The sequence below is a fragment of the Asterias amurensis genome, chromosome 13 (genome assembly GCF_032118995.1).
Source record: "Asterias amurensis chromosome 13, ASM3211899v1".
Taxonomy (NCBI): Eukaryota; Metazoa; Echinodermata; class Asteroidea; order Forcipulatida; family Asteriidae; genus Asterias; species Asterias amurensis.
The window spans coordinates 15,512,501-15,531,104 of NC_092660.1; the positions used below are offsets into that span (position 1 = coordinate 15,512,501).

An 18,604-nucleotide genomic window follows, 5' to 3' on the forward strand; every position below is an offset into this window, starting at 1 on the left:
ATCATAAATATAGATCTTTGTTTTTATAGAAATTCAAATTGTAACTTGATAACAGCCAACTTCTAAATTGCCTTATAAAAATTTACAACAGGCCCCCAAGCTGCGCCTGTATTTAATGAAAGTGACGTCACTGTCAGTAGTATAAGCATCACCTGGAACCCCGTCCAATGTGGTAGCAGAGGAGGCAGTATCACAGGCTACAGAGCTGAGTTGTATCTAACTGGACACGCTAAACGTCAACAGCGGGTGTATGTGAAAAGAACTTATGTACAGTTTACCAATTTGACGGAATGCACATCATATAACATCACTGTTACTACACTCGGAACAAGCGAAGTCACAATTTGGCGAGAAGAGACCACAGACACTGTCGGTATGCACAAAATATTGAATTGATAAGTTACTGAATGACTCTTAAACCAAATAGACCGTGGGATGATCGCTAGAAATGTTCAAAACCGTAGCCCCCACTTTTGGACCACGCAATTTGTGTAAGTAGGTATGAAATAAAATACAGAAAATCCATTACTTGCAGTTGCTTGGCGAAAATCCTGCACCGAATCCCGACAAGAAACGATTACGACGACAAATAGTGATCTAAAATCCTCGGAAGCCTGCCATGTGGGTGACGTCATTCAAAGCATTATCGTGTTTCGTTCCCACACTGTATACTTTAACATACAGTGTATTTCTTCAAACCCCTGAATAAAAGTATGCCGATTAACAGGCTCATTCGACTAATAATTTATCACCATAGAGCTATATATAGCTCTATGGTTATCACACAAGCGCGAGTGGAATACGGACAAAATAGTGCGTCTGCATCCCATATCAAACTCGGCCGCGCGTGTGATAATAACAAAATAATACACGCACGTCGTAGCAACGAAACACAAATGGCATTGTACTTGATGTTCAATCAATAAAAATCATGAGTTTTTGTTGTAGGCCTTTGCATGTTTATCGGAAAGAAAAGGGAAAAATTTACATCGTTCACATTAAACACTTGAAAAAGTTTCCTGCACTGCCGTGAACGATGGGTAAATAGTCCCAGTGAATACAGACGTCATCAACAAATACTGTTTTTGACCTAAAATTACCCAAAAATTGGTCTGTTCACGAACTGTGTAGTTTTAGAGCTTAGCAACAACCTAATTCGGATTCAGTACCATTGAAAACGTTTGTGCGTCAAATTTCACGCTGTGCGGAGATGGGGACCACGGAACCTAAAAAATAGGCCCCTTTTCAATATATCGATCCATCAAGCTCCGCCCCATTGTGTATTGACCAATCACAACGCAACGAAGGTCCGACAAAATAATAAGGTCCGACATGCGTGTGCGTATCTTGGCGCGCGCGGCAGATGTGTGCAGAAAGCATAGAGCTATAATAATAATAATAATACAGCATTTATAAAGCGCACTAAATCTGTGGAACATTCAAAGGCGCTGGTCAAAGAACAAGAAGAAAACTTCACTCAATATCTGCAAAGGCTAATTTGAAGAGATGGGTTTTGAGAGAATGTTGGAATCGAGAGATGTCATGTGTGTCCTTGAGATGTTGAGGCAGAGAGTTCCAGAGGCGTGGTGAAATGTTACTGAATGCCCTGTCCCCATAGCTGGATAAACGGGTCAGAGGATTATAGAGCATGCTGCCAGATGACCTCATATAGAGCTCTATGGCAGAAAGGCATAGAGCCCCATGTGTTCTTGCTCACACGTGCTTTGTGGGCGGAGCCTACTGGATCGGTCTATACCCATCCCATGGTCTAAAAGCCAAAAATCGCATGACAAAAGGCATTAGATACAATGAAAGCGGCACGGGGAAATGGCCAAGCGAGACACTTGTTTGATCATTAGTGTTTGTTGCATGTCCAGTCTGATTCGAAAAACAATGGCAAAAACAATGTATACTGTTCCGATAAAGCAATTCGACGATGGAGAACAAGTAATGCTACTTAATTGTTATAATTACCGTGTGAATTGCCTTTTTGTCTCTTAAACGCATTATTGTACACAAAGAATAACAAAGTCACGTACACTTCCGTTTTTGGTTAACCAGCACCAGGACGAGTGACCATGCTACGGGCAAACCCGACCTCAGACGCAACCCAGATACATGTTACTTGGCAGAATATAACTGCCAACAACTGTCCAGTCTCTAACTACACAGTAAGATATCAACTCACGAATAGGTATGTATTTTATGAGCTAGAAACGAAGATGCTAAATTCTAAAAAACAGAAAAGGCGTGGATCGAGGACTTCAAAGTTAGCACCAAAAATAACTTCTTTGACTGAAAGTACTTATGTTTTTATGTGTTCGGTGATATTGTTTCGCAAGGTGTTATTTGCCTGGAAATCAATCTTGGATCATGTTTGTGCAATATGGTCAGCCGACCAATATTTGAACGAGGGATTGCGTAGTATACGTTTGACAGGTTAAAGACACTGGACACTATTGCTTATTGTCAAAAACTAGCCTTCACAGTTGGTGTATCTCAGCTAATGCAATAAATAACAAACCTGTGAAAATTTAAGCTCAATCGGTCATCGAAGTTGCGAGATAATAATCAAAGAAGAATAAACCTTGTCATACGAAGTTGTGTGCGTTTAGATGGTTGATTTCGATACCTCAAGTTCTAAATCTGAGGTCTCGAAATCAAATTCGTGGAAAATTACTTCTTTCTCATAAACTATGTTACTTCAGAGGGAGCCGTTTCTCATGATGTTTTATACCATCAACCTCTCCCCATTAGTCGTTACCAAGAAAGGATGCGTGCTAATAATTATTTTGAGTAATTACCAATAGTGTCCACTGCCTTTAAACTTGTCACCATTTAATTTTTTTTCTAGGTAGTTACGGACGTAATTTGTTTAAACATTATTTTGCAAGGTCGATCGAACAAGATTATCTTCTCGAAAAATATGAAAATGACCCAAATATTACCTTGTTTGTAACAGTAGTTTTTTTGTATACGATTGACTTGTTGTAAAAGGGACCGGTGTGACAGAGACGTTACCCAGAATCGTGAGCAGTGGCTTGATGGTTCCCAGTCAACAACAACCATAACTGGGTTATACCCTAACTCTAAATATCGTGTGTACGTCACGCCTTCTAACAGTGTAGGAGCAGGGGAAGAGGCATCAATGACAGTCATCACCAACAATACTGGTAGGTTTTTAAATACAGGTTTGGTTGCCTTGGATCGGGTAGTTGGTCTTTGAAAAGCATACTAAACCGTTTGTTATGAATTGTTTTGTTTGGTGCGAGAAACAATCAGACCACTGTATATTTCCAATCAGTATGTTCTTTTAGAAAGGACATGTTGCCCGTGAAACAATTAATTACCTAATCATTACAGTGTTTTGTTATGTTTAATAGTCCAACGACTTCTCTGTTTTTGTATTTTACTTTTGTTTTCATTTTAGCACCATCCGGTGCTCCTAGTAATTTGAAGTCTATTGATGTTACCAACCAAACCATGGCATTCTCCTGGAAACAACCAGGGTGTGGTCAGCGTAATGGCATCATAACCCAGTATCATTACACACTCATTGACAGTGAAGAAGGAGTAGTCGTGGAAGATACAACCTCTGGTACGGGGGTAGAGATTACTGGCCTCGTTCCCTTTACGTCATACACACTGTCAGTATCTGCCAGGAATCAGTTTGGTTCAGGACCTGTTGCTTCAAATACGACTCGAACAAAAGAAGGAAGTAAGTAGTTTTTACACACTCAATAACAGTGATGATGAAATACTCAGAGAAGATACGGTCTCTGGTACAGGGGTAGAGTTCACTGGTCTTGTTCCCTTTATACGTCATACACACTGTCAGTTTCTGCCGAGAAGCAGTTTGCTTCAGGACCTGTTGCCTCGAATACGACTCGAAGAAAAAAAGGAAGTAAGTATTTGGCTTACACAAATATATCATTGTTTTTCAACAAGTTCACATCCAATAAACGATTACAATTTAAGATAGTAAAGTTACTTGAGGTGACCAGTACGTGAGTGTCGGCAAGCACCTTTTATTAACACAATTGTTTTTCTCCAGTAAGTGTACAAATTGTGCAAAGACACTCTGATACCTTTTAACATTTTGCTAAATTAGTTATTACTGCTCTTGTAAAGGACAACATGTTCTCCCAAAATGTTGTGAAATAAAAATAACTAAATAAACAACTGTACATTCCAGCAGACAAACACCCGACATCGAATAATTTTTTTTTGGCCGAAAACGTGGTTAAAACCCAGTTTATGTTGTATGTAACGTTTGCCTCTAAACAAATGAAGAAAACGAATCAGGTAACTAAATGTCACGTTTTTAAATATTCTTGTACCTTTATTAACATCTTACAGTTCCTCCGCCCCCAAGCAAAGTAACTTTTCCAGTTACGAGGAGCGACAGAATCACCGTAGCGTGGAATGCTCCTAGTCCTCCTCATGGCATCATCGTCAGCTACGAGATCCGCTATTGGAAGACGGGGTCAGGGAACCAGACATCGGAAGATACAGTGAGAATCACAAAGCAGCTTGCTAGTCAGTACCAGACGAAGAAGATTTCTAGTTTGGATGGGAGTATCAGTTACTCAGTACAGGTAAAGTTACAATGCATCAGCGGTGTCACCCTATTCGATCGTATTGGATGGTTCCGTTGAATACATTTTTAATAGTTGCTTTTCTTCTTTTCTTCCTTTCCACCATTTTGTTCGATTGCAATTGTTACTATTTCGGGGCTTCAGGAATTTACCGCCGCTCTTCCTGTAAGTCGTCTAGAGAGGACATCACCATGACAACCAAGTAAACCTTTGGTGTTAATATTGTCAGAACAAAACGCAATCTAAAGCCCTTTTCAAACGACAAAGTCAAACTAGGGTCCTTGGTCTCCGGTGCCAGTTGTCTTGACCAAGGACGTTGGTCAAACTCAAACAGGACCTTTCACAAGGCGCAGAAACCAACGTCCCATGTCTCAGAACATTCGTCTTTTGTGGTGCTAAAGGTCAACATTGTTTATTGTCCATTTTCACTGATATCCGCATCGCCAACGTATGTACCAATCATTTTCCTGCACTGTCGTGAATCGGTGGCCCCTATTTTTATTTTTTTTTGACGAAGAATGAACGTGTAGTTGTGTTGCTCGAAACATTCATGCTCCGACCACCAAATTCCAATGACAGAAAATGTAACAATCGATAATAAGCTGGGGAGTGCATATTCTTACCGATGAATGTTGTCATAAATCTGGCACGCATTTTGTTGCCCACTGAAGTTTTTTTAAATAAATATGTCGTTCTATGCTTGACCTTGAAACTTATCAAACGAATGCTACTTAGGCCTACTTCTAGAACTATGCTGTAATTTCATTTTAAGCACATCTAACGGTTTTGGGGAAAATCAAATTGAATATCGAGAGTGAACTTTTTAAAACATATCTGAACGATCTCATGCTAAACATTTAAAACTTGCTATTTGAAGGAGTCGTACACACACGTTCTCATAAACCTGCTCAAAGGTTTAATTTTCTTGCACTACGTGTTTCTTCTTGCGTGCATGTGTGGTAGCTCCAGCCACATCAGGGTCCTTCGTTACGCAAGCAATGTTCATTCACAGAGCACACACGGGCGATCGTGGTATAATTTTCACAACGCTGTGTTTTTAAGACGGAGGTCTGGACCTCGGTCTTAAAAAGACCAGGGACCCGTGCCTATTGAAGCAGAGGTACCTTTCACACGATGTGGATTAAACAACGTTGTGTTCTTAAGACCAAGGACCCCCTACTTATTTTCCTCGTGTGAAAATGCATTTAGTTTCATTTATTCGTCTTCGAGATAATTTAAGTATTTATTTATTTCAGCTCGACCGTGCATGATATGTGTATATTAAGCGTACAGCCAATAGCAGATATATCGACAACTCGATAGTTTTAACATGACACTCATTTCCATAGATATCATAAATTGATTAAAAACAACAATCGGTAAACTACCACATCTAGAATTGGGCCTATAATATTTAGAACAATAGTGGTATCCACAAAATACAAGTATACTATACCTTCATATTAGTTTTTTAAAACTTTCCATTCTGACATTTCTCTTCTAGGTCCGAGCTGAGACAAGTGTTGGACACGGCCCATGGAGTGACATTGCAACAGTCACTACTGAGCCCGGAGGTAACAGGATAATGCTGATAAATATTTTTTAAAATCATTATTTAGGGTCTCATTATTATTTACCTTTCCACACAGTAAGTTTCCCAACGTGAACACTTTTATGTTACACTTTTTTTCCACATCAAGGCAACATGGTGCTCTTTAAAGACACTGGACACTATTGGTATTTGTCAAAGACCAGTCTTCTCACTTGGTGTATCTCAACATATGCATAACATACAAATTTGGTGAACACTATTTTGATCTCAAAGTTGCAAGATAATAACGACAGAAAAACATCCTTCCACACGAAATTGTGTGCTTTCTGATGATTGATTTCGAAAGGTCTCGAAACCAAATTCGTGGAAAATTACTTTTCTCAAAAACTGCGTTACTTCAGAGGGAGCCATTTCTCACAATGTTTTATAATATCAACAACTTTCCATTGCTTGTAAACAAGTAAGTCGCATCCCCTGAAGGTGATCCCCTGGCTGCCGCTTCCCAGGTTGTATTGTAATTTGGGTGTGATCCCTGGCTACACGGCAGCTAACGGTTGCAGGCTTCTGACTGGCACCCCGAACAAAGATATTGACAAAATAGGGACACCGCCAATATAGGGCTAGATAGCTCAGTTGGCAGAGCGCCGGCACGTTAATCCGGAGGTCGTTGGTTCAAACCCCCACTCTAGTTAATTCTTTGTTCAACCCCCCAAATCAAGTAATTTTTCATGCTAATAATTATTTTGAGTAATTACCAATAGTGTCCACTGCTTTTTAAAAACGTTAAGCCTTTAACATCCAAACTTAAACCCGTAAAGGCGCTATTGCAAACGCACAAGAACACTGGCAATCTATTTACTAAAATTAGTTTTTATGCATCTTCCCTCTCTTCTGTAGTGAACGTTAGACTGATCAGTCTTCTGAAAATTGTTGTATGTGTGGTCATTGTTGCTATTGTGATCGTAGTTGGTGTAATATGTTACACCCGAAGACGTCGTAAACGAAGCAGACGGAATCCTCTGCAGCAGCCAAGGGTTGATGCTGGTCAGGAACTCGTGAGTATAAACTTTCAATGTTCCTAATTTTAATGTCTTTTTCTACTCTTCAAAAGACAGATCGTGGACGTCTTGTGCGAGCTTGAAGAAAGTTTTCGAAATATTGTTTCGTTTTCTCGAAATATAATTATGTTCCTTCAAAATAATGTTTTGTTCCCTCGAATGAGCAACGCATAAAATCTTTATTTGGGGGGTGAACGAACGATTTGAAGTGTTGTTATTTTACCTTTACGTAAGGTGTCCATTTACAACCACTTTCTGTTTAGCTGACATTAAAGCTGACAATCTTCCTCAATAGTCCGACTTTTTTTACTACATAATTACAAGGTAGTATGTGTAGTACCTTGTTTGCACAGTCTCTAGTTTGCAGAATGTCCATTGATAACCAACAATACCACCGTAACAAGCTGCGTATGATTTCTTTGTAATGTTTCACAATAGGTTCTTTATGAGAATACCTTACCACGAGAGCAGAAACCCATGTGTTGTCTAGGCGATGGGTGCAAAATACTGTAAGAATTGCTCAGAAAGTGATAAAAGCATGAAACTTGGCACAAGTATTCTTCAACCCAAACCGATATTTTTAGGGGTGGGGCCATTGAAAAATGCATTTTCCTTAGCAATGGTTGCTAGGTAACTCATTTATCATAGCAAAGGCGCTTTTAAGCCTCCCTAGTGCACCCAGATAGCCTTGTCTAGTGTTCCAGAACATCAGAACTATCAGTGGACATGTTTCAAAGACAGTCAGTGTCATCAGGAGACAAAATAATACTGTAAGTGTCACCAGAAGACAAAAGAAACAATTGTTTTGTTGCTAGGGAATGGATAAACAGAACAAATAGTCTATCCACTGTTTGTAAGATTGTTGCTTCTATTTCACATTGCCTCTTGGTCTAGAGAAGAGAATAATTAATGGGTAAAATAATTTTCAAGGTTGTCATAATTGTTATACAAAACAAAACATTTAATATGTAGTTGCTTAGTAACATATTTACCATAGCAACCATCCGAGTACACAAAGAAGACTGCCTGTGAACACAGGTTTCACTTTCAATGAACTCATTTATTATAATACTGAAAAGAAGTGTTTACCTTTTACCATGAGAGCAATGGTATTTTACACCTTAAGCCTACATGGAATCCAAACATTGTTGCTACGTACTAAATCAAAGGTATCAAAAAGAAACTAGCAACTGGCAATGTTGTCACTACTTGTGCGTTAAACAATGCATTGATAATGAATAACACTTAACAATGAAATTGAGAGTATAACAGTGTGTATAGCCCTTTGGCCCTTTCACACTGTATATCTTATCCCTTCGTGAAACAGCCCCAGGATGGCCCATCTCACTTTCACACTGTGTATTCCATGTGGTTCCGGTTGCATGTTTAAAGAATATCCCAGGATTTTACGGCTTATCCCTGCTCCAGAGCAGTTGGAGCAGGGGTGGCTTTTCACCAAGGTTTGCCCATTTGCAGCGGTAGAGAGACTAGGGCAGACTGAGTAAAAAGCAACCATAGTGAAAAGGCCGGCCGTTAATCCCTGGGGGCAAACCCCGGTGAATAGAGTAGTGTGAAAAGGGCTTGGCTGCGAAACGAGTCGGTGTGGTCTCGACCAGCAAAGTAAAGCACAATATTGGGCAGAAAGTATCCAAGCATCCAATATATGTTGATTGATGATCGTTGATGCTTTGGAGTTGTCTGCTGGCTGGTTTGCGCTGGTGTGTATCAGTATGGTGGTCAGCTGCTGCTGGAAATGTCAATAATGAAGACAATGAAGTGTTTTTATGGTGCACTATAAACACATGACGCAGGCCTTCGGGATCAGGCTTAGGTGAGGAGAGGTTTCAAATCTCATGGCGATGGAGACTCTGGCGGTGCTGGCAGGCTTGAGCAGCTGGAAGCTGGTAGTACAGATCTCTATACACATGAGCGGCTTGGGAGTGATGGCCGTATGCATCTGGAGGACGACGTGTGTGTGAGGTCTTTCCCAATTGACCAGGCACCGCCTGCCCCAATCAGGGGACGCCCTAATAAAAGGCGGGGTAAAACAATCTCGTCTGCCCTTTTTCCTGGCTGGCAGCCCACGGCCAGCGGGATTCCAACTTGTGGGAAGAATACACAGAAAGGAAAACGAAATCAAGTTTTAACTAAACGGTTAATCCTAGGAACCTGGAATGTTCGAACTCTCTTAGATTCTGAAACTAGACCCGAGAGACGTACAGCCCTTCTCAACAGAGAGCTCTCTCGGCACTCCATAGACATTGCAGCACTTCAGGAAACTCGTCTAGCTGGGTCAGGCGAGCTCAAAGAAAACAACTATACTTGGTTCTGGTCGGGAAAAGAAGTTGGAATGAGGCGAGAAGCAGGTGTTGGTCTTGCAATCGCAAACAGCATAGCCAGAAACCTTACTACTTCCCAAAGGCAATATCAGACAGGCTGCATGATCTTAAAGATCAAAATAAACGACAAAACTCCCCTTCATCTTCATATTATTAGTGCTTATGCCCCAACACCTGCACTGGTAAAGAGTCGTACAACTCAAAGTCAGCCGTACACAATGAACGCACAAACACAAGTAGTTTCAGTTCAATACATATGAGCTTGTTGGGCATGTTGGGTACAGGAGACATACGATACCTTCAAGATCGATTCCACAATGTCAGGGGCTGCCACTTCTGCCTCCCCGAGAGTTTCCCACCAACCACTTTCTTCAAATCAATGACCAAAGACTTTGTTAAAAGTCATCTGTTGACGTCCTCACGACGTAGGACAAAGTACATGTCGTTCTCAACACACAGCCTCTTTATAGACAATGTACTGCTTTCATCTTGACAAACGGGGCTGATAAACAGTTATAACTGGAATCTGGCTTAGGGTTGACAAGTTGTATGCACGGCTGCTTGAATAAATTCAAAGCAGTGACCCGTCATTGAGGGGTGTGGTCGCCTCAGCAAAAAGGGGCGGCATAGTGTCGATGGATGATGTCTGCTATTATAGACTGGCGTGTTGATACCAACATGTACATGTTGCCTAGTGAAGTAATGAAGCAATCTATAGTAACATTTTTATCATGAGTGAAGTAAGCATCTGAGGATTTTTTTTTTTAAATATTGAAAATGCTATTGCATAATAATCGTTGTGAAAAAATAGTATGTATAGACATCCTATGTACTGGTTGCACATCCTATGTACTGGTTGCTAAGGAAATTGTGTTGCCTAGCAACCATGTTAAGCCTTCTGTGTTTGTCAATCGCTCAAGATTGGTGTTAACATGAGAGGTTAGGTTGAATTTAAATAACAAAACGAAATATTTAAGTTAAATTTTGTCTGTGGGCAGTTTTTGTGCTGGTTGCTACGGAAAACTTAGTCGCTAAGGATAATATGTTGCCTAGCAACCATGTTAAGCCTATTGTATTTGCCAACTGCTCCAGATTGATGTTAACATGATGGGTAAAGATAAACATGAATACAACAATTAAATTTGTATTTTCAAATTGCCTGTGGGAATGTTTTGTGTTAGTTGCTATGGGAAATATGTAACATAGCAACCGTTGCTATGCTGGATATAATTCTCAGTGGCTCCATCCCTGGAAATGTTGAGAATGTTGATATGATCATTCGTGCCAAGTTTCATGCTTTTATCACACTCTGAGCAATTTTTTCACCAATCGCCTAGACTAAGTGCACTATTCCAAAGGCATGTCTCTCTTGTACAGGAGTCAGTCTATGAACCCGTGGGCCCCGGTTCATCTGTACGTAGAGATGCACGACCAGCACCACCACCAGAACCACAGCCCACATACAAAGATGTTGGTTTGCCCATATGGGCTAATCCATGGAGTGTCTTGTGGGAGGATTTGATGGTAGGAAATAAAGTACTTGGGAAAGGTCACTTTGGTGAAGTAAGTGATGGTGTTGTAAGAGTAAAAGGAGATCTGTGCAGGGCTGCGATCAAAAAGCTCAAAGGTATGTCTTAGTTCACTTTTCAAAGTGACAATTACTATCAAAGAGAAGTAGTTTTTACATACACAACATAAAAAACAATTTAACCTTGATGATGACAAACAATATATCTCTGTGTATGCAATGTTTTCCTTTACTGTGGCAGTTTGTGTATAAGCTACTTCCCTTTTTATATCATTTGGGAATATCCCCTTCTTGTTTGTTGTCGTACGGTTTAAATTTTGCTTGCGGTTTGCATAGACAATGTCAATCCAAATAGGGACTTTTTTGAAAGTAATTTTACGGTGTAAACCGAGAGATGTCATCTCTGTGCTCCTTCAGTATCTCCGATGTTTTGACTTGAGAAACGGTAAATTTATTTCAGAAAATGCAACTTCAGCTGACAGACAACATTTCTTAGAAGAACTGAAAACTATGACTCTTCACGGAAGTCATCCTAATCTCGTCAAGATTCTAGGCGCTTGTCAACATGAAGGTAAATACACACTCAATCCATCTTGAGGAACCGGTCTTTCATAAAATAGGTTTTCTCGGTCAAATTCGGCAAATGAACAGTCAATTTCATTTCCATCCATGTGTTCGAATTAAAGCTGTTTTGATGTTCCGGTTGTTACTGCGTTTCACATTCAGAACTCGACCATGCGTTCGAAACAAAATCGAATGACCCTTTTCAGTAGCATTCAATTCCGAGCGAAGTACATTATCCTTGTCATTTGTGTTATGAATAAATGATTCAATGTATTTTCATTTTGAAATTACAATTTGATAAAAAGGTGCGTTCTTATGAACAAGAATACCTCAGCAATGGAATTGTAATAAGCGTTTGACAAAATAAACTTATGGTATTCATTTGTTGCTCTCAATATTTGTTGTACATAGCTATGTATACTTCAGCAATATATTTGTAGTAAGCGTTTGACAAAATAAACTTATTGTATTCATGTGTTGTTCTCATTATTTGTTCAAGGTATATTATACGTAGCTATGGAGTACTTATCCAACGGTGACCTCCGTTGCTACCTGAGGAAGGCTCGATCCATGGAGGATGAAGGTCAAGCATCGCTCTCTCCTCAGAAGCTGCTCCGGTTTGCTCTGGATGTGGCTAAAGGAATGCAACACCTGGCTGCACATGGGGCAAGTATACAGTTTCCATTGTCTGCAAAAAGGGTGTTAAGTCTGTCTTAACAAGTTCCATAAACAGTCAATATCATCGGAGCAAAAACAACGGTAAAGACGGGAAAACAACACAAAACAAGCCGTGATGTTTCTTCTGCACACAAATCAAACTAATTCGTCAAACTTCGACTGTAATAATCTCAGTTTGGAGCATTAGGTTCAAGTATTTTCAATGAGGATTTCTTATGGAATACCTCTTTGACAATTTTTTTTTATTAAATAGGTAATAAATAAACCTCAAACCCGCCGCCAAGCTCAGTCTTTTTTTTTTTTTCTTTTTTTTTAATGGCATTTTAGGGACTCACTTGTTTGAATATAATGTTATTTCAACTCGGCCTCATATGTAATCTCACTATTTGTATGTGTGGTGTTGCAAGGCTGGTTTATAATGCGCTATATAAATGTATAACAAATTGTTTTATTATGTTGTCCCTTCCTTGAAAATGCAAACTACGTTAAACGGTCATGTTTAGACCTTTAGAATAATTGATCATTATATTCCATTGTACAGGTGATACATCGTGATTTGGCTGCAAGGAACATTCTCCTCGATGATAATCTGGTTGCCAAGGTTTCTGACTTCGGTTTGTCACGTGGAGAAGACGTTTACGTACAGACTTCCAAGGTACTAAACTTTACATTCGCATACAAAGACTGCACTAAGGACCTACACACATGTGGCAGTCGAACCAACCAAAATTTACTACCTCCTTTCAAATGCAAAACACTATCAACTCATCAGACTTGCTCTCAAAAACTTCCAAAAAAACTGGCTGTGAAGGGATTTATTGTTTCAGTTAAAAAATTATTCATAAAGTATTTTTATAAATGATTTATCTCCGTATGAGGTTTTTGTCATCTCTTGGTAAATATTGTACTTTTTGCAGACTCGTGTCCCTACTCGCTGGTTGTCCCTGGAATCACTGACCCACCAGACGTACACCTCAATGAGTGATGTGTAAGAAACTTTTTTCTTGACCAAATCATAAACACAACATTAATGTTTTTATGGAAACCATTCGAATTATGTCAATGTGCTTGTTTCACTGTGTTCGATAATGTATACTCATTTGAGGTTTTTCTCATCTCCCTCTCTGGTTTTTTGTTCACTCTCTTCACAGACAGAAGAGTGATGCGTAAACAAACTTTGTAAAAACAAAGTACAACCGCACAGTAGTGTGAACCGATCGATTAACGTTATATATCAATGTTGCTTGTACGTGTGGTTGATTTCTTTAAGTGGAAATTGTTTACTGAACCAAGTGACTAATTATATTATTAATATTGATGCAATATGTTTTACACATTAGGTGGTCCTTCGGAATCCTGCTGTGGGAGATAGCCACACTCGGTAAGATTCATACCACTTTTAGTAATAGCCTGTGATATTAAACTAAATATTCCCCATATAGTTTAACCACGTTGTTATTATTGTTTGCATACCAAGGTGGGACACCGTACCCTGGTATCAAGACTCAGTTCCTGACATATAGATTGCAGAATGGATACCGTATGCCTAAACCAGGCAATTCTGATGCCAAAATGTAAGAGAATTTCATTATTTTTTGTTTTAAAAAGAAGACCCGAAAGAGGGATATTGAAATCATACATGTAACATAGGAAATCATCGGATGATACCAAGTGTGATGGAAGTCTTTATCAATCTTGAAAGTTTGTTGTTAGGACTAAGACACATTGTAGTATGAAGACCCTAAAGGGACACCAATTAAATGGTAAAACAAAATGTCAAATTCATCTCGTTACCTCGAGTATTATGAAATTATTTTCCAAACAGTTGTATGTCGATCATTTTCGGTATTTCGATTTGAACATGAATCACATTTCACATTATGGCCAAGGGTTTTAAACTATGCTTGTCGGTTAACTTGATTAATTCAACAGTTACAATTTGATGTTAAAGTGCTGGCAGGATAATCCAGATGATCGACCATCCTTCAAGAAACTTGTTTCTGTCCTTAAAAAAATGGCAGACAGCAACGCGGATCAGGTAAGACTAAAGTTGAAGAACTGAATGTTGTTGAATTAAGTTGAATTAGTTGCTCTTCTCATCGGGTACACAAAATACAAAATACAAAAACAACTCAAATTTTAATTGAGCAGCAACGGATAACATAATATATAAAAAATGGAAAAACAAATCCCCCCAAAAAAAATCTTCAAAAGGAGATTACAGGTAACACAAGCATAAAACAACAAATAAAGATTCATTGATAAGTTGAGGAGGTAGTGCTTTCTGCTCTACCGGCTAGGCTTTTGAAGAAGGATACCCAAACATACACCCGATAGACTGTACAGGGGGTGACCCTTATTTAGCAACAGGAGCAGGTGGCGACAGCGCCAGGCCTGGAAAAATAGTTGATTGTAGCCCAATTCTTGAAGCGGCCTCCGAGCCTTGTGTGTCAGACGACTTGCATTACAAACAATTTAAAATAAAACAAATCTCTATATATATAATATGCATATATTTTGGATTTAAAACAACGACCCTTCGTATTATCTAGCGGATATAACACAGAAACGGACGCGCCCGTTAACGAGGTCTTAACAATTCGAAAATACTTCAATACTGCGTCAAGGCTATCTTTAGACAATTGATTGCAAATGCTTCATTTCGTATAGCTTATTCATAGAGATGAACTGTAAAGCTTTGTTTATTTATTTACAGATCTACATCCGTCTATTACCGAGTTCGAACAAGTATTTGTACGAGAATATACACCCGGAGTTCGACGACAACTAACTTGATTTGTTCAAGTCGTATGGGCATCGTTTGACACCCGAACCGATATTTTTTCCCAAACGCCCAATACACCCGACATTGTGAAGGAAAGGATATCGTAACATTAATTTTGCTTCTGCAAATCATTTAATCTCGCTACTTTTAAACGCGTTGGTGTAATTGGAATAGCTGAATCGGAGTGCTATTTGTTAGCACATTTTATGTTTAACTCTCCAAAACGCCTTTGTACATTTACTCAGATAATTAATGACATACCATTTATAAAATGTTTTAATTGATTTTATTTTTCTAGAAATAGTACCGTTTAATGGATGTTAGCCATACACAGTTGAGTGTTACCTTCCATCTTTTTACTTGATCTGTTTTTATTTGGAAAAAGGAAGTTTATTCTCTGAGGACACAACAAATCACAACAGTACATATTGAGTTGCCTTATTGGTATCAACTTCAAGTGCTTACTTTATTGAACCATGTCACACCACATTGGTTAACTATCAAATGGGGAAAAAAGTAACTATTTAATAACAAACTTTATTTGACAATTATTTGAAGTTCGAACACTGTTACAGTAATACTTTGGAGAAAAATTGAACACCGGTCCGCTTTGAAATATACACAGAATGCGAACAATGCTTTTTAAAACAATATATCTTGTAATACTCGATTATTGTAAACTACACCTGTAAAATGTATGCTTGGGATTATTTGTATTGAAGTTTTTGATCGTTGTTTACTATCTTATCATATTGTAGTTTGTCGTCCCGTTTGTTTTTCAGTACGCGCTAGTTTTTGACTTGTTTGCGGGAGTTCGTTACTTTGTTAAATTATAATGTTATTCAGACAATGAAATGGGTGGAACGATGTGAAATCGTCAGGGTTGTGGTCGTGCTATAATGAACTTAGCCGAAGACGTGGTCTTTTAAATCGCACGGACACGACACTGCTAGGTTTTAAGCGAAAGTCCAAAGATAACCACTCTTAAATCAACAGTGGTGTGCTTGAATCAATAAATTAGTAAGAAATTAACTATGTACATTTATAAGTGCTGATAAAAAAATCAATATTCTGATTTTGATATACACTTAATGAAGATTACATCAACTAGTGTGTGTTTATGTTCAATCTTGGAACAAGTAATATCCAACAAATGAAACTATACCCTAAATGAATTTATTTATCTTCCTTATGTTGATTGGCATTCCCTACTTGTATATTTTTTTACTCGTGACATAATAGCTTGTTCGTATCACTGACAATAACATAATTAAATATAATTTAAGGAACGTTACGTAATTGGTAAAAACAAAAATAGTAAAGATCACAGATTTACATAAAACTTACACGGTCTATTGATGATAGTGGAAACAAATCCCTTGAAATATTTCTGTCTGAAATGTCAAATTTGATGAGAAACAAATAATATAATTTCGCGTTCGGAGTTTATCGCTCAGTGAGCGTTTTATTCATTTTTGTTTTGGGATCGATGCGATGTAAAATTTGTAATCAGTTTTTTACTATTTTCTCGTGACCCAGATGGCCGATCGATCTCAAACTTTGTCAGTTTATGTATATTTTGGATTACATAAAGTGCTTACACTGCCAGCAACCTTTTTGCTAGCAAACCAATTTTATAATGTTCCTTTTACTAGAAGTTGTATACTAAGTAAACCAACGAACGTAGGGATCAGATGGACATCAAACAGAAGGAAAGTAAACTAGCCTCTGATGAGGACATGAAAAACCAATGGCCAATGGGTAAATAGCTCTATGATTAAACATGAAGTTTCGCTAGTGAATAACTCAGTGGCATTGTTATGGTTTAATAACATTGAAACAAAATTAGTGTACTCATTGGAAACGTTTCGACAATTAGCCAAATGGTGAAATGTAGTAACTACTTTTAGGCATCTTAAAATAGAATAAAAACAGCAGCAAAATAAACAGCTAATAATTAAATGAAGGAACAACTTTGGCTATTTTCAGTTCTCGCAATTTGGGTTAATTTAAAATGATAATAATAATGGGCAGTTCCTACTTGACTTACACCCTGACCCTTTATGTATTTATTACTAATAACACTTTATGCACAACTTTACATTATGCAGAACTACCGCGTGAAATTCGCGCGAATTTGATCAATAATTCCTTGCAAATAGTCATGAAACCACTTTGCTGCGCAGAACAAATTGACCACCCCTTACAAAAAAGTTTTATAGAATTCTATAGAACGCTTTATAGAGTTCTATAGAACTCTATAGCATTCCAGATTCTCTATAGAACTTTTAAGGATTCTCTATAGAAATCGGTTTCCTCTATAGAGTTCTATAGAATAATTTTTCTATAGATATAAATTTCTTTAGAAAATTTGATTTAAAAAAATGGCGTCCCTGCTTCTCTATAGAATTTTTACGGTTGTCTATAGAAATCGGTTTACTCTATAGAATTCTATAGAATGAGTTTTCTATAGATCTAAATTTCTATAGAAAATTTTATTTAAAAAAATGGCGTCCCTGTTTCTCTATAGAATTTTTATGGTTGTCTATAGAAATCGGTTTACTCTATAGAATTCTATAGAATAAGTTTTCTATAGATCTAAATTTTTATAGAAAATTTGATTTAAAAAAATTGCGTCCCTGCTTCTATATATAATTTTTACGGATGTCTATAGAATTCAGTTTTCTCTATAGAAATCTATAGAATAAGTTTTCTATTGAACTAAACTTCTATAATTGCGTTTATTTGCAAAAGTGGAGTCACTGTTTCAGGTTGTCTCATGTTTGTCTATATAGAAATCGGTTTCTTAGTCTACAAGAATTCTATAGAACATTTATAGTTTCTATAAATTATTATTAACAACATTAAAAAACATAAAAAAAAAACACTTTTCAAAAGTAGAATCCCAACTTCTCCATAGCACAGCAAGCAAGCTTAAAAACAACGCATGTTTAATAATTCCCATCCCCTCTTGCCCCCCCCCCCCCCCCAATCCCCACTGCAAGATTTTTCCCAAAACTGTCTAGCTTTGAAAAATAATGACTGGTAATTTTACGCCAATAGAGGGCGCACTAGGATCTTTGGTTGTATAACTCGACAGGCACCTAGACTTCGCGCATGTAAACTGGAAAGCTATATTGTTAGAGTCCCGTCTATTCTCTCAGTCAGAGTCAGTTTCAAACCGTTTGAACAGGAGTAGGCCAACGGATTTTAATTTCTGTAATGATGTACGTTTTTGTGGATAATTCTACATTCTGGAGGTATTTCCAGTGAATTTTAAAGGTTGACAGTGTGGAGCTGATTAGATGTGAATTTTACAGTGGAAATTAAGCGCAAGAGAGTCGTATGCCGGGTACGTTCGCCGTTGGTGATGTCGGTCGGTGATCATTTTTATTTGGTAAGTGTTTTGTTTGGTTAAGTTCGTGACCATGATGATGTAGGCCTACAATTTTTTATATTTTTTATTTTATAGGAATGGGAAATGTTCAATGCACAATTGTAT

The 18,604-nt window shown here is 38.1% G+C and overlaps 1 protein-coding gene across 1 annotated transcript; it reads left to right on the forward strand.

Moving 5' to 3' along the window:
- Positions 1-5,732: 5,732 nt before the first annotated feature.
- Positions 5,733-15,913, forward strand: LOC139946271 (tyrosine-protein kinase receptor Tie-1-like). Its single transcript, XM_071943892.1, has 13 exons — positions 5,733-5,789; positions 6,103-6,172; positions 7,048-7,205; positions 7,647-7,687; positions 10,885-11,174; positions 11,536-11,646; positions 12,139-12,305; positions 12,859-12,972; positions 13,235-13,305; positions 13,658-13,698; positions 13,795-13,891; positions 14,250-14,355; positions 15,034-15,913. The coding sequence occupies exons 1-13, from the start codon at positions 5,733-5,735 to the stop codon at positions 15,106-15,108; spliced, it is 1,398 nt and encodes a 465-aa protein (XP_071799993.1). The 3' UTR covers positions 15,109-15,913.
- The last annotated feature ends 2,691 nt before the right edge of the window (positions 15,914-18,604 follow it).